Source organism: Dipodomys merriami, unplaced genomic scaffold (genome assembly GCF_024711535.1).
Source record: "Dipodomys merriami isolate MVZ:Mamm:240054 unplaced genomic scaffold, mDipMer1.0.p SCAF_14, whole genome shotgun sequence".
Classification (NCBI taxonomy): Eukaryota; Metazoa; Chordata; class Mammalia; order Rodentia; family Heteromyidae; genus Dipodomys; species Dipodomys merriami.
Window position 1 is genome coordinate 26742614 of NW_027202715.1, and position 14388 is coordinate 26757001.

General features: G+C 38.9%; 1 protein-coding gene across 6 annotated transcripts in view; it reads left to right on the forward strand.

Annotated features, from left to right (window-relative positions):
- Fam13c (family with sequence similarity 13 member C) overlaps positions 1–14388 on the forward strand; it is a 105498-nt gene that overhangs the window by 58772 nt on the left and 32338 nt on the right. For all 6 annotated transcript variants that reach the window (XM_070021062.1, XM_070021057.1, XM_070021058.1 and 3 more), the window contains one exon: positions 701–764. In XM_070021062.1, the coding sequence (XP_069877163.1) occupies positions 701–764 (64 nt within the window). The remainder of the gene's footprint in view (positions 1–700; positions 765–14388) is intronic.

Here is a 14388-nt window from a genome sequence, read left to right on the forward strand (position 1 = left end):
TGCAGTGATAAGACATTTGTTGTGTAAAGTAAGAGATGAGCTGGCTTCAGTGGTCTATTGTTACAGAAAGGTTATCTTTCTGTAACAGTTATATTCAATCACATTGATTCACTCAAAACCTTGTTGAACTTGTGCTATAGTTATTGAGGATTTGCCAGTGTAGATAATAGGGTAGACAATTTTGAGTGGAACTGTAATAAACAGACATAATTTCAGATTGTGAGAAGTGCTAGGAAGAAAATGTAGACAGTGTGTTGGAGAGTGACAGGCAGGCTACTTCTAGTTGCAGAGGTCAGGAAGGCCTCCTTGGGGAGGTGACATATGAGCTAAGCTGATGTGCTTGCAATGACAGGAGATCTGGGAAGAGCCGTGTGGGGTCAGGGACACAAATTCAAAGGTTTGAGCAGAAAGAAAGTATGGTATGTTCAGAGGAGGGAAGGCTAAGGTGACTGGAGTGTGGGAACAGGAATGAGAGTGGTGGGAAGTGAGGTCAGGTTGGGAAGGAGATCAAACACGGTAATGTGTCCCCGGACATTGTAAGGTGTCTGAATTTTATTCTCTGGTGAGTGGGATATTACTAAGGGTTTTTTTTTTTAAACAGAAACCTGACCAGATCTGTCACTACCAGCTTCAAATGTACATTCTTGAAAGGTTTCCTTTAAAAAGTTTCTTTAATTTTTTTTTCCTTTATGTTTTATAGACTAGACCAGAGAGATTCCATTTGGCCAAAGGATGCTTTTGAAACTCAGCAAGACTTGAATGAGGTAGGTGCAATTATTGCTCTTTATATGAATATGAATCATCCCATCATGGAATTTAATATGCTTTTGAAATGCTACAAATTCCTTTTGATTAAAACTCTTAAGTATTTTTGGTCTTAAGGTGAACTTTTCACTATTGTTTAATTGCTAATATTGTTCCTTGCTCTTGTACAAATATATTTAAAATATTATTTTCGAGAAAGGTCACTAAGTCTTGGACCTAATCCAAGTTCAATAGTCATTTCATTACATGATTTTAAGATTGTATAACCATGGTTGTGGTAGTTAACATTTTATATTTTTCTCTTTTGACTTATTTTATCTACATCTCTCTGTTTTCCCACTAGCTTTTGCAGTCTCAAGTATACTCATGCTTACAGTTTATTCACTGAACATAATATAATTTGATATTTGTAATATGATCTTCATATACCTTGAGATATGAAGTCATATTTCTTAAACCAAACATTAGTTAGCTTGTTCTGGAATTCTTTTGAAATATATAATTGCATTCTAAGGTTGCAAATCAATGTAATACAATGAATGCTCTGGTTTAAGACATTGGTTTAGAATACTCTGGTTTTTCTTCTCCTCATTAAATTACAGAAAAGGATGGGTATGTAGTATTATCTGATTAAGATCATGGCACATAACTAAATGAGTGGCCTTGATCCTCAGATGCTTAGAACAGAAACAGACAGCTTGGCAAAAGCTGTTTATTTGGCATTTTGAATACACATTCTTCCTCTGCCCTCAGTCACCTACCTTTATAAAAAGCTTTTAAATCTAGGTGATTTTCTTTTGCTCTTCCTTCCTTGTTTCCTTCTCTTTCTTTCTTTGTTTCTTTGTTTCTTTGTTTGTTTCTTTCTCTCCATTTATCTGTTTTTCTTTCTTTCTTTCTCCCTCTCTCCCTTTCTCTATCTTTGTCTGTGCTTCTGTCTTTCTCTTCCATCTTTTATTTATTTATTTTTCATCTTCTATTTATTTACTTATTTCTGGCAGAATTCAGCAAAACCAAATAACCAAAGCAGCTGCCTAGTTAAGCCAAGTTAAACAGCGAACGTTGTGGACATTTCTGAAGATAAGACACAGAACACTGTTATTTTTGTCTGTGTACATAGAAGCAACATTCATGTTCTACTATCTCACTCGGTTTAGAAAGAGTGAGAAGTTGAAAAGAAACAAGCATCCAAATCAGTGAATGCAGCTGTCTCTGCCTTTGGGAACACACAAAATGCCAGTTGTAAAGAAGCAGACATTTGTTTTGACACAAGTGACTAGAAAAATGAGGTGATTATAAGAGTCAACTCATGATAGCTTTCAAGTGCTGTGGAGAAAATCTGACTTTTGAGCTGGAAACCCATGAGAATGCTTGATCATGATCAGATTACTTGAGCATTCTCTATTTGCACTGTGAAAACCTCATTGCTGTACTGTTTTTGCAAATGACAGTAAATAAGCAGCCTCACTGCTTGCGCAGTCTGTGGGCTCAAGAACACTGAATGGAGATGTGCACCAGGATGTATACGTGTGGGTCCAGGCCAAAGTGGTGTTGCTGATCTAGACAAGTTAAGCATCATGACCCTATGCACAAAGTGGTTTTTTTCATCTGGAAGGCTAAACTGTATGTGAAGACACATTCTTTTCACTGAATGGTGAGAACTTAAGAGAAGCTTAAAGAGGGCATCTTAAATAGGGTAGAGGCCTTGCAAGGAGGTTTGATGTGGTCATACTCATTGATAGAAACATCCAGCAAAGTGGAGATCTAGAAATGTACCTTTTGCAGTATTCCTTGGTCTTCCTGACCACAACAAAGTTTTAGGAAAGAACCACCTACAATATTTCTTTAGTTAACAGTCCTATGGAACATAAATGGAAAATATTATCTTCATATTCTTGTTTGTTTTTTATTGGCATTGGGGTTTGAACTCAGGGCCTCAAGCTTAGTTGCTTGTGGCTGGTGCTGTACAACTTGAGCCACACCTTCAACCTGGTTTTTTTGCTGGTTATTTTGGAGATGGAGTCTCAAGGCTTTTTCTCTCTGGATGGATTTCTAATTTCAGTCCTCTGAATCTTATCTTCCTGGGTATCTGGGATTACAGGTGTGAGTCCCACTGGTACCTGACTTGTTTTATAATTCTTAATGAATGTAGAACAAAATACATGTACAGTACATAGGTATACAACAAAATAGCTCCTTGGAAGATGTGTGACTAACACCTTTATAAAAAAATATTCTATTCATACGCCATATGAAATCTTGTGACTTGTTTGACTTTTTCAGTATCATGTGAGATTTAGTGTCTTGCTTTAATCAATTTCTAGTTGACCATTAGGATTATTAGTATAAGTTTTTATTACAAGCTATTTATTGCCTCTTTGTACAGCTAGCTTTTTAGTATTCCATCTTTAAATAGATGTGTAAGATAGATCTTTTTATGATTGCTCTCTTTTTGTTGTTTGCTCCTCCTTTTTTTTCATTTACCAACTCTTCCATCAATGTAGCCTAATGGTTCTCTAAACAAAACCTACCAGTATCATATCTGCATTCTTTCTTTCATACCAATTTACAGGTCTACACTAAAAAAGTATTTCTTTAGCCACATGAGAAGCCAGAACAACAGTAATTGACAGGCACCTTTTAATGTATATCAACAATAACAATTGTGCTAATAACATAAGTGAGATCTATGGTTCTTATGTTATGGCGACATATATTATGTGTCACATATATGACACATTTCTATTGTCTTTGTGTGTGTGTGTGTGTGTGTGTGTGTGTGTGTGTGCGCGCGCGTGTGTGTATGGTCTATACTTGCCTAGTGAATTGAAAAGCTCACCCACTTCTTGTTTCTAATATTAGTATCTATTTAACTACTGCAAATATGTTTTCTTCTGCCAACCTAGAGGTTCCAGGTCTCAACCTTGGGTACCTGGAGAATGCTTGTCTCTATTTTATGGGTTTTGTTTGTTTGTTTGTTTGTTTTTGGTATCATAGTGATTATACTTTTGGAGTTTATTTCAAAAAATCTGATTAAATCACCCACGTTACCATTCATCTTTGTACTGCTGTGTTCTGTCTCTAGAAGACATCTAGAGGGTTTATTTGTTGAGTCTCCTGAATCTTGATTGGAAAATATTCTAGGCTGGAAGTCTCTCCATTTCTCATCCACCTTGATCTTTGGTGTTAGCTAATCTTCTATGTGTATATAATTGGTAATAACTGAACACAGCTGAAAAGTGCTTGAAAGATGTTTTTAACTCTGTATCACTGAAGATCCCATTCTTGACTTCATTTACAATTAAGAAAAATGACAGAAATATAAAGAAAACAAATGGATCCCTTCTTCCTTATGAAAATATCCTATTAGGTGGTCAAACCATTATTTTTTCCAACTCCTTGACTTAGAATCAACTCTTAAGACTTTGAATCAATTCCTGGGGAAAGAGGTTTTGAATTAAGTTACTCTAGGAGTCTTTCCAATGTTAATACTCATCGATCTTAGTCTCTTTTTATTTTCCCAATATCTGCAGAGTTTAGTCATAGGTTCTCATCAGAGAAAGGATGGGACAAATTGTTCCAGAATTTCTCAGGATTAAGGCCTGCTTATATCCAGCCATCTAAATGGCTCCTTGAGGAAGTGAGCAGTAAATAGTGCTATAACAATTACATATGCACCAAGCTGTTATTTATTAATCTTCTGGGTATACTACATATCATAAGTGAAGGAGTAATTGAGATCTGAAGTAAGCTCTCAGTCCATTTAGGCTTTCTTCTTGATTCTGCCATTTTATTTGCTTAGCCCAACTCTTATGTAATTACCCTTCAAATGAAAAGGATTACTTCAAAAAGTGCCCATGATCTCTGTGTTCATTTTCTTATTCTATATGTACTATGAAGCTTTAACTTTTGGATAAAGCAAGTACCAGTTGAGTGCATTTGTTTTCACTTTTTGCCTAGAATTCCATGATCCTTAGCAGTAAGGTCAGCAATAAGGTGCTTAGCCCTTAAAGAAACTTTTATATGTGTCCTGTATATGGATCTCCTATTTATCTCACCTATGAGGCTTGTGGATGGTGATATTGTTTCATGATTGTAGACTCTATAGTTTATCTTCTCCAGGCTTACAGAGTTAGTATATAAATTTGAAGGAAAAAATATTGTCATAGTTTTTTGTCCAGGAGAGCTATGTAAACACAAAGAAGCAGATGCTAAATCTTGAAATAGAACAATGAACATACTCTCATTTAGTGATCCCAGACTTGGCATGTAGGGTCAGTTGTCTTTTGCCTACACATTCTCACGAGTTAAAGGGGAAAAATGTTCAGCCAGGTACTGGTGGCTCATACCTCTAATCCTAGTTACTCAGGAGGCTAAGACCTGAAGCTCACAGTTCAAAGCCAGCCTGGGAAGGAAAGTTGGTGAGACTGTTATCTCCAGTTAGCCACCAGTTAGCTGGAACTGTGGCCCAAGTGGTAGAGTGCTGGCTTTGAGTTAGAGCTCAGGGATGTTGCCAGCACCTCCTCTCCACTCCCAGATTGTCCAGGTGGCATAATGTCTCACACTTCTAATTCCAGACACTACTTGGAAGGTGAAGAGAGGGAGGATTATGGTTAAGGTCAGCTCAGGCAAAGAGTCAGTGAGGTCCTCCTAATCCGATCAATAAACTAGGTACAGTGGCACATGCCTATAATTTCTACATGAAAAGGCAGAGGCTATACATAGGAACATTATTGCCTGAAGCTATCACTGGGCAACAAGAAACCCACCTGAAAAACAACTAAAGCAAAAAGGGACTGAGCTTGTGGCTTAGATTTCAGGGATTAAAGATTCATTATGGAGATCCATCTCTTGGATCTTTGTTCTCATATTGTCTTTTTCTGTGGCCAGCCCCTCTCTAGTGATATTCAGCCATTCCAGTGTATATGCCTTTTCTATTATTGTGCAACAAATTACAAAAAGAGTAGCAGTTTCAAATACTTATTTCTTAGATCAAAGTTATATAGGTTAGATATCTGAGTGAACTGAACTGGGTTCTCTGCTCAGGGTCACAAAAACTGAGCTAAAGGAACTGGTTGGACTGGGTTCTTATCTTGAGGTTCTGGAGTGGGTCCATATCCCAGCTCATTCAGATGGTTGCTTCAATAATTTAGTTCCTGGCCGTTATAGGACTTTGGTCCCTGATCTTCCTCACTGGCTGTCAGTTGAGGGTAACTCAGCTTCCAGAGATTGCCACATTTCTGTGCATGTGACCCTTTCTTGTCTTTTAGCTAGCAACAGCACTCTAAATCCTTCTGGGGCTTTGAATTATGTTGAAGCTTTCTGCCACCAGCCAGAAGAAACTCTACTTTTAAAAATCTTACTTGCCTAAGCCAGGCTTATTCAAATAATGTTCGTATCTGGCCAGCTGAATTAGAACTCAGTTTGATGTAAAAATCCTTTCATAGCAACATCTAGATTAGTGTAATTAAAGTCAGTTCCTTTTCTATTTCTAAAATTAATGTTCTGTATTTAACTTATTTATCTGGTTTGAAGCATTTTTTCCATTCTTGAACTAATTACTGTGACCTCAGGGCTGGAATAAGTTGATTGGCTAGACTTGGACCATACTTCCCACTTTGAACCTGGGAGTATTGTTTGCAGAAGATGGGTCTCAGAAGCATAATCTCCAAGGTAATTTTCCTCTCTGCTGGACCACTGCAGGATGTCATTTAACATCTTTCTGGTATGGTTTTCAGAGTTGAGATAAAATGACCTTGCTCCCCTACCAAGGTTCTTTCCTCAGCTGGAACAGTGTCCTGTGATTCATTTAATTTTAGCCACCTTTTGTTGTCAGTGTCAAGAAGGACATCCTGTAGCCAACACAGTCATGGTGGGAGCCCTAGTTCTCAATCCCAGATAAATGAACAGGGCAGCAAAGCAACTCTGAGCTGTTTCTAGGCCTGATTGATCTTGCCAGATCTTTCAGAGGCAACCATCAAGCCTGGCTGTTTGTTTCCAGGGCAACCAGGTCTATAGTACTCACCCTGAAGGATATCCTTAGAGTGGTCTTGGCAGAAAAGGTGGAAGTCATGCCAGCTACTATCTTTGTTCTTCCCTGTCCAAAAATTAAATTGGAGAAACATCAGGCATGCTGGGCTGAGTAGAGAAGTCATGGTAAGACTTGCCATAGCCAACCCATCTGTGTTTGTCTTTTGTTTGCCAGTCTTTCCCTTCTTCCCTACTTTACTGCAACTATTCTATTGGCTCTCTCTTGAGGCATGCATGGCACCCTGACCCCTTTGGGTGTCGCTTGCTCTTTTATTTTCTCCTCTTTACCATTTTCTTACTCTCGAATGGAAGACTACATGGGATAGTGTCTAGTTCAGCAGCTCTCAGGTGTCAGCTTCTGCTGTAGCTTTCATTGTTTTGTAACAGAACATAAAAACAGTGAACATAGTGAATTTTTCATGAGGCTAAAGTCTAGGAACAACTCTTTAGAGATTGTTCTTAAGAATCCATTTTGTCATGAAATTATGGAGAGAGATGTTTATCACATGCTCTCACTTAGAGAAATAGGAAGTTGATAACATTCACATATATATTCCACTCCCTTGACCCCTGCTACTTAAAAAAATGTATTATTGCTATCCCAAGACCACTCCTCACCCCAGGAAGTGTGTGACAGTTTGATTTTTTTTCTAATGATAATTTTTTATTGAGAAGCAAATATATACCTAGCTCCAGATTTGGTACAGGGATGAGGAACATGGGTTACCAAAGAAGAGAGAGTATTTCCGCTCCAATTTCCAGAGATTTGTGGGGAAACATATAACTTCTAGACTTAATGTTCAAGACCCAGGCTTTTCTAGCATTGACAGGCTTTACCATTTCTAGGATACTCTTGGATTTCTTAAGGATATAAAAGTCAAGTTTTAAGGCAGTAAAAAAAAAAAAGCTGGATTGTGTATTCTAACAAAATATTACTGTCCAGTGACGACATCTTTTAGGACATAAGAACATTAGTATATTTCATATGGCATATAATTTTAATTGTATTAGCTATTGACTTCAACCATTCATTGAAATTTAGTTATCAAAGATGTTAAATTGAGGTCATTAGAAATAATAGGGAATCTATGGGCCAGTAGAGTTATCTGGCTTACCCAGTGACCCAGAATGAGCCAGAGCTCAATTGGCCTCTACTCAGCTCACGTCTTACTGAATTTAGTTTTCAAGCTGAGTATTTTTTACAGTGAAAAGAATATGGAGCTAAAATACCTGCAAAGAAGTAACCATATGAGTAACACAGAGCGAATAGTTTTGTGTAACTTAGCCCATGAGATATAATTTGGGAATATATATATATATATATATATGTGTTAATATATACATATATAAGTATATATATATATATATATATATATATATATATATATATATATACATACATATGTGTGTGTGTGTGTGTGTGTGTGTGTGTGCTTCTCCATAGTTAAGGACTAGTAACTCCAGTGAGAAACCATTGAAGTTCATTCTATGAGTTGCAAATGAGGCACAGTCAATTTTTTTATTAAACTTTTTATTGTGAAAATACTGTACAGAGGGGTTACAGTTACACGAGCAAGGTAATGAGTACACTTCTTATCCAGCATTGTTGCCTTCTCCTTTGTTTTTCCCCTACCATCCTGTCCCTCTCATCTCCTCAACTACAACCCCCTCCCCTCACCCCTCCCACTCCTGCCTAAATTGTAAACAATGAGATGTACAAGACATTATGTCGAAAAACAGTCTATTTTTAGAAGTAAATCAATGCTGCATCGAGAAAAGCAAAAAGTCTTGATTTAAAAGATGAAATTATAAAACTCTATTATTCTTTATCAAATATCATGGAAATGAAATGAAATTCAGGACTCTGTTTTTCCAGGCTGAAATGTTTTGGCTGAAAAGAAATGGAGTTTGCGTTATGCTGTGTTGTAGCTGTCTTTGTTTTAAAGGTCCAGACAGGGCTTTGATCCTTTAGTCAACAGTGAGCCCCTTAGTATGAATAGCTGGTGATCTGACATTGAATTTCTCTGTTGCTAAGAACTGGAAGTGAGGGCTGAGATCCTGCACTGAGGAAAGCTGTGAGGTACCAGCCTGGGGTGTGTTGCTGTAAAGCATGCTGGTGTATAAGCATGCTATCTATGAAGGATTAGCCAAAAGCCCAGTTTTCTAAGGGAAGGATGAATATGGCTTTCTCTTACATCTATCAACTTTGGAAGCAGTCTCATTGATTGATTGATTGATTGATTGATTGGCATGAACATCCAGAGTCCAGCAACAGCTTGAATCCAAGCATTTCATACTTTACATTTCTTGGTTGGAGATTCAATTCTCTAGGGGAGACCAGGGCAAGAAGACAGTAAGAGTGGCAGGAGGAAAAAAAATTATTGTCCCTGGGGCAGGTAGAACTACATAGACAATCAAGACAGCATTTAGAATCCATCAGGGGCTCAGAAAGTAGGGCAATATTTCCCAATTGTACAGCTTGAACTTCTTGCAGCAAGATGACCTTCCCCAGACCACAGAAGCAGAATCTTTTTGATCCCTGACTGGGAATATACATAACCCAAAACTCCCTGGTGATTTTCAAGCAATTTAAATTCTCAACTAGGGCACCAGAGATGGTTGAAATTAGAGATTCACATGCCGCCCCCACCCCATTCCACTCAGGGCATCAGATAATAGGTCTTTCCCACCCCCACACACATATACAAAATTAATATGTAATGACCATCTTTTTAGTGATTGGTCCAGTTCCATGCAGTGTACTCAAATACACCATGAACAACAAAGTAAGGTTCCAGCCCTTGTGGCACTAGAAAGAACCCATAAACAACATTGTATCAGGTACCAAGGAAGGAGACAAAATGCTAAGAGAAAAATTAGGAGAAGGGCCTTTCTGTATAAGGTAATCAGAACTGGCTCAATAATTAGATGAAAATTGGGGCTTGAAACAATTACATGGGATGGGTGCAAGGAGCAGGTGAATTGGAGAAAAAAGGCAGGGTGTTGTGTGTTTGTAGGAGTGTGTATGTGAGGTTTTGGGTGCAAGGAGTTTATGTTGCATGAACATAAATATTCATGTGATAAAAGTAGTCACTATAAGCTTGGGACACAATTGTGTCTCTAATTTTGAGCAGATTTCTTATTTGCTTCATATCACCATAGGGAATCTACCTATAGTTCTGGAAGACATAAAGGGACAGGAGAGGGTTGCTCAATCTCTTAACAGAAACTAAGTGTGAACTATCTCTACTCTGTAACCAGTGATCTGCAAACAAATGCACCCTAAAATAGTTTTTAACCATCCAGCCTGTGTGGGTGTTCTCCAACCCAAACCAACTAAAGTGGGACCTGGGTAATTTTAGGGAAGAGAAAATGAGTATCTTCTAAAACAAGAAGCATATTCTCTATTGTATAAAAGAAAATTTAGCTTTTAGAAAAACCACACCTAGGTTTCGCAGACTTCTCTCCAGTGTCTTTCTTCCCCAGGTGGGAGAGTTGGAGGAGCAGGGGTAGATGTAGGTCTTTAGAGGATGCTTTAGCTCTTGCTCAGTTTTCTTGCAGGTTTGAGGCATCCATACATTGAGCTTTGGCTATAAACCTAGAAAAGCATTGGCTAAGGGCAGCAGTTTCACTGGGAATGGAAGTCATATCAAGGTTTAGGGAGCATTTTGACTACAGGAGATTACTGTCTTTAAAAAATTTCGTTAGGCGAAATGAACCCCAAGATAAGGACTCAAATTGTTTTTCTTTCTTGCAATTGTTTCTAACATATTTATAATATGATTTCTTTGTTGCTTTTATGTCCCTCCCCCATGGTATAGCCCCTGCTTTCACTGTATTTGATGTTGGTAATTTGTGGAGGGGAAGGGAACAAACCAATTGTTTAAATAGGGATACAGGTGGACCCATTGCAACAATGAGATGTACAAGATGTTATGTCGAAAAACAAACTTTACAACTTTGGTGGAGGGGAGGTGGGGGGGTAGGGGGAAAGCTGGGAGGGCAGGGATGGTAAAGGGCAACAAAGGAGGAGGCAACAATGCTTGATAGGAAATGTACTCATTACCTTGCTCATGTAACTGTGACCCCTCTGTACAGTATTTTCACAATAAATAAAACTTATTAATTAAAAAATTTCTCCTCAGTAAGAAAAGTACATTCCTGCATGAAAGGTCGGTAGGCATGATTGAATAGTGAAATGGATTTTTTTTGATTGGTCATGGGGCTTGAACTTTGGGCCTGGGCACTGTCCCTCAGCTCTTCAGCTCAAGGCTAGCACTCTACCACTTGAGCCACAGTGCCACTTCCAGTTTTCTGAGTGGTTTATTGAAGCTAAGTCTCAAGGACTTTCCTGCCTGGGCTAGCTTTGAACCACAATCCTCAGATCTCAGCCTCCTGAGAAGCTAGGGTTACAGGTGTGAGCCACCGGCATCTGGCTTGTGAAATGGATTTATCACCCAGGCTTGCCATTTATTTCTTCCATAATTTTATGAAAATAATAACTGGCATTATTTGTTGTTTTCATATTAGCTATTTCCTCATTAGATTGAAAACTTCATGAAGAAGAGTTTAATGTCATTCTCATATTCTACAGCCTAGTGCAGCTGTCTGCACTGATGGCTGCTTGAACATTTTAGCTTCATGTGGCTATCACATCTGGGAAGGGCCCATGAACCCAGCATGTCCATAGTCCTTCTTAGAGTGGCTCTTTGGGGCTCAGTGTTGATAGGAAAGGTCAGGTGCTCCCCACCATCCACTGAAGGACATATGACAAGATTAATCCTGGGTAAATCTCTGTACCCTCTGGTCCTGGATTCCTTGGTCAAAAGGTATCCCTTTAGGGACTCAAGCTATGGTGAGTGTCTAGATCATGTGTTCAGGAGGACTTACAAGTTCCCTGTGATGCCCAATGTCCTTAGGTGATGGAACATGTAGCGTGGGGAACACCTTTACTGGAGGACAGGCGTTCTGAAGAGTTTCTTTCCTCCTGCGTTTTGTGCTCTATTTGTAGCCATTTGTTTTCCCTTCTACCTGGAGATCTTTGTGGTTTTTGGACTCATCTCCTTGCTCCAATTCTTTAAGCCTAATTCTATCTAAAATATCTCAAAGGGGAGTAAACCAGCCATGCTAGATCTCCTGTGACAGTCTCATTGGGATGAGTAGAGGTGAGGGAGAAGGTAGCAGAGGGAGATGGATGAGAACAAACAGATAATACTTTTAGACATCATGGGGTGGGACACAGCACTCTACCTCACTCCCCACAGGGGTCTAGAAGCCTCTGAACCTGAAATACCATCCCGTACTTCTCTTCAATAAAGGTCATTTATTTAGTTAGATTGCCTGAGCAAAAACTGTCTAAGCACCCATTTGGTACCACATTGTTTGCTTTCATCCTCAGTAGAGGAGCATATTTGTTTTTCCTCCCAGAAGTCATCTGGCCCGAGGCCTTTGATAGGTAAATGGAAAGTTTGGCCCTACCCTCTGGCCCAGCACTTTGCAGTGGCCTTGCTACATGAGGGTGCTCTGCAGTGCTTCCCACACCTTCCCTCACACCATTCCTGCAGCTGCCTTCACAGCAGATGCCATTGATATGGATGTAGTTGACTTTTTTTTTACAGATAGGAAATCAAGGCTTGGAAAACCAGGATGCCTGCCCAAAGTACAACCACAGTACACAGCAGAGCTGACATCACATCCTCTCTGTTTCTGTGGGAAGATAAAAGGTGATGATGGCCTCTTCAGTTTGCAAACTATACAAGAGCACATGTTACAGGAGTTTGAGTCAGGCTGCTGGTACCACCATGATTTTTTTAAGAAATGAAGTAAAATAAAAGGCCTACCCACCCCCTTTTACATACCATCCTTTAAAAAAGGTTATGAAATATATACAATATAAAATGTCCCATTTAAGTATCTGTAAATGTACAGTTTCATGGCACTAAATATGTTTGCATTGTTGTGCAACCATCTCTACCAGCCATCCTGCTATCTCTTTATTGTTTTAAACAGGGACTCTGTACCCATTAAAGCATAACTTCCTAGCCTTCCCCATTGCCAGCCACTGGCAACCACCATTCCACTTTCTGTCTCTATGTCTTTTACTGCTCTAAAAGATCTTGTCTAAGTAGAATTAGGCAGTATTTATCCTTTGGTGACTGGTTTACTTCCCTAAGCATAATGTCTGCAGGGTTCATCCAGTTGGTAGCACATGTCAGAATTCCCTTCTTTCTTAATACTATAGAATGTGCCATTGTAATCACACATCCCATTTTGCTTATCCACTCATCTGTCCTTGGACAGTTGGGCTGTCTGTACATTGTATTAGTTTGTGAGGGCTGCCATAACAATATACCACAGACTGGGGACTTTAAACAACAAAAGTCAATTTTCTCAAAGTTCTGGATCAAACCAAGATCAGGCTGATGGCAATGTAAGTTTCTCCTTTCTCCTTGGTTTCTCCTTCTCTCCATGGGGTGCAGATAGTTGCATTCTGACAGTGTCCTCACATAGCCTATTCTCTACGTGGGCATTCCTAGCATTCTCCTCTTCTTGTGAGGACACCGGTTATACTGAATTAAGTCCACACCCTTAGACCTCATTTAACCTTAATTACTCAAAAAATTTTAAACTAATTTTAATGTTTTTTTCTTTTATTTCTCTTATTTATTTTTTGTGTATGTAGTATGGAGGAATTGAACCCAGAGCCTCATGCATGCTAAGCAAGCACTCTACCACTAAGCCACATTCCCAAACCCTTTTCTGAATATTTTTACTATCTTTTAGTAGTTATACAAACAAGTTGCCATTCACCAAAGCAGTTTATAAAAACAGGGCATCACCCATTCCAACATTCTCACCCACCACACCCAACCCCCCCTCCCCTTAGTTGTCTTAATTTTTTGCCATTTATCAAAGCAGTTTATCTGTGCAATGCATCTTGATCTGTGCCATCACTTCAACATCTTTACCTCTCCCTTCAACCACCCCATGCTTTATATTTCTCAATTCTATAGTATATACAATGGCTCTAACTCCTAATATAGTCACGCTGGGGAACTTCCACGTAAGAATTTTGGAGTGATATAATTCAACCCATAAAACAGCTCTTGGCTGCTGAGAGATAAGGGCATGGATGTAGAAATGATTATCCAAGTACCACTTTTAGTTTTTTTGAGGGGTATATACCCAGAAGTGGAATTGATAGGTTATCTGGTAGTCTATTTTTAATCACACCAGGGTCTACCATACTGTTTCCCCTAGAGTTTGCACCATTTTACATTACATATAGCACATCATATTTTTTCTAAATCTTCTTTTTGAGGAACCACTCTAAGTTCAAAGGTCCTCCAATGAGAAGCTTGCAGCCTACAATTGTTTTCCTTTCTTGCCAGCTGATTGGTTACTGACCAATAAATCCTCCCACAAACTTGTTGTCCTTGCTCAACTCTGCATCTCCTCTGAAAAAATCTTGGTCATATGCTACTGGGAAACCATCCTCTAAAGGAGGAAGGAGCCACAAAGATCCCCTGGTCTCAGGCAGGCATTACATCTGAGCTGTGATTCTCAGGAAGCAGCCTCTGAACATTGTTTGTGTCA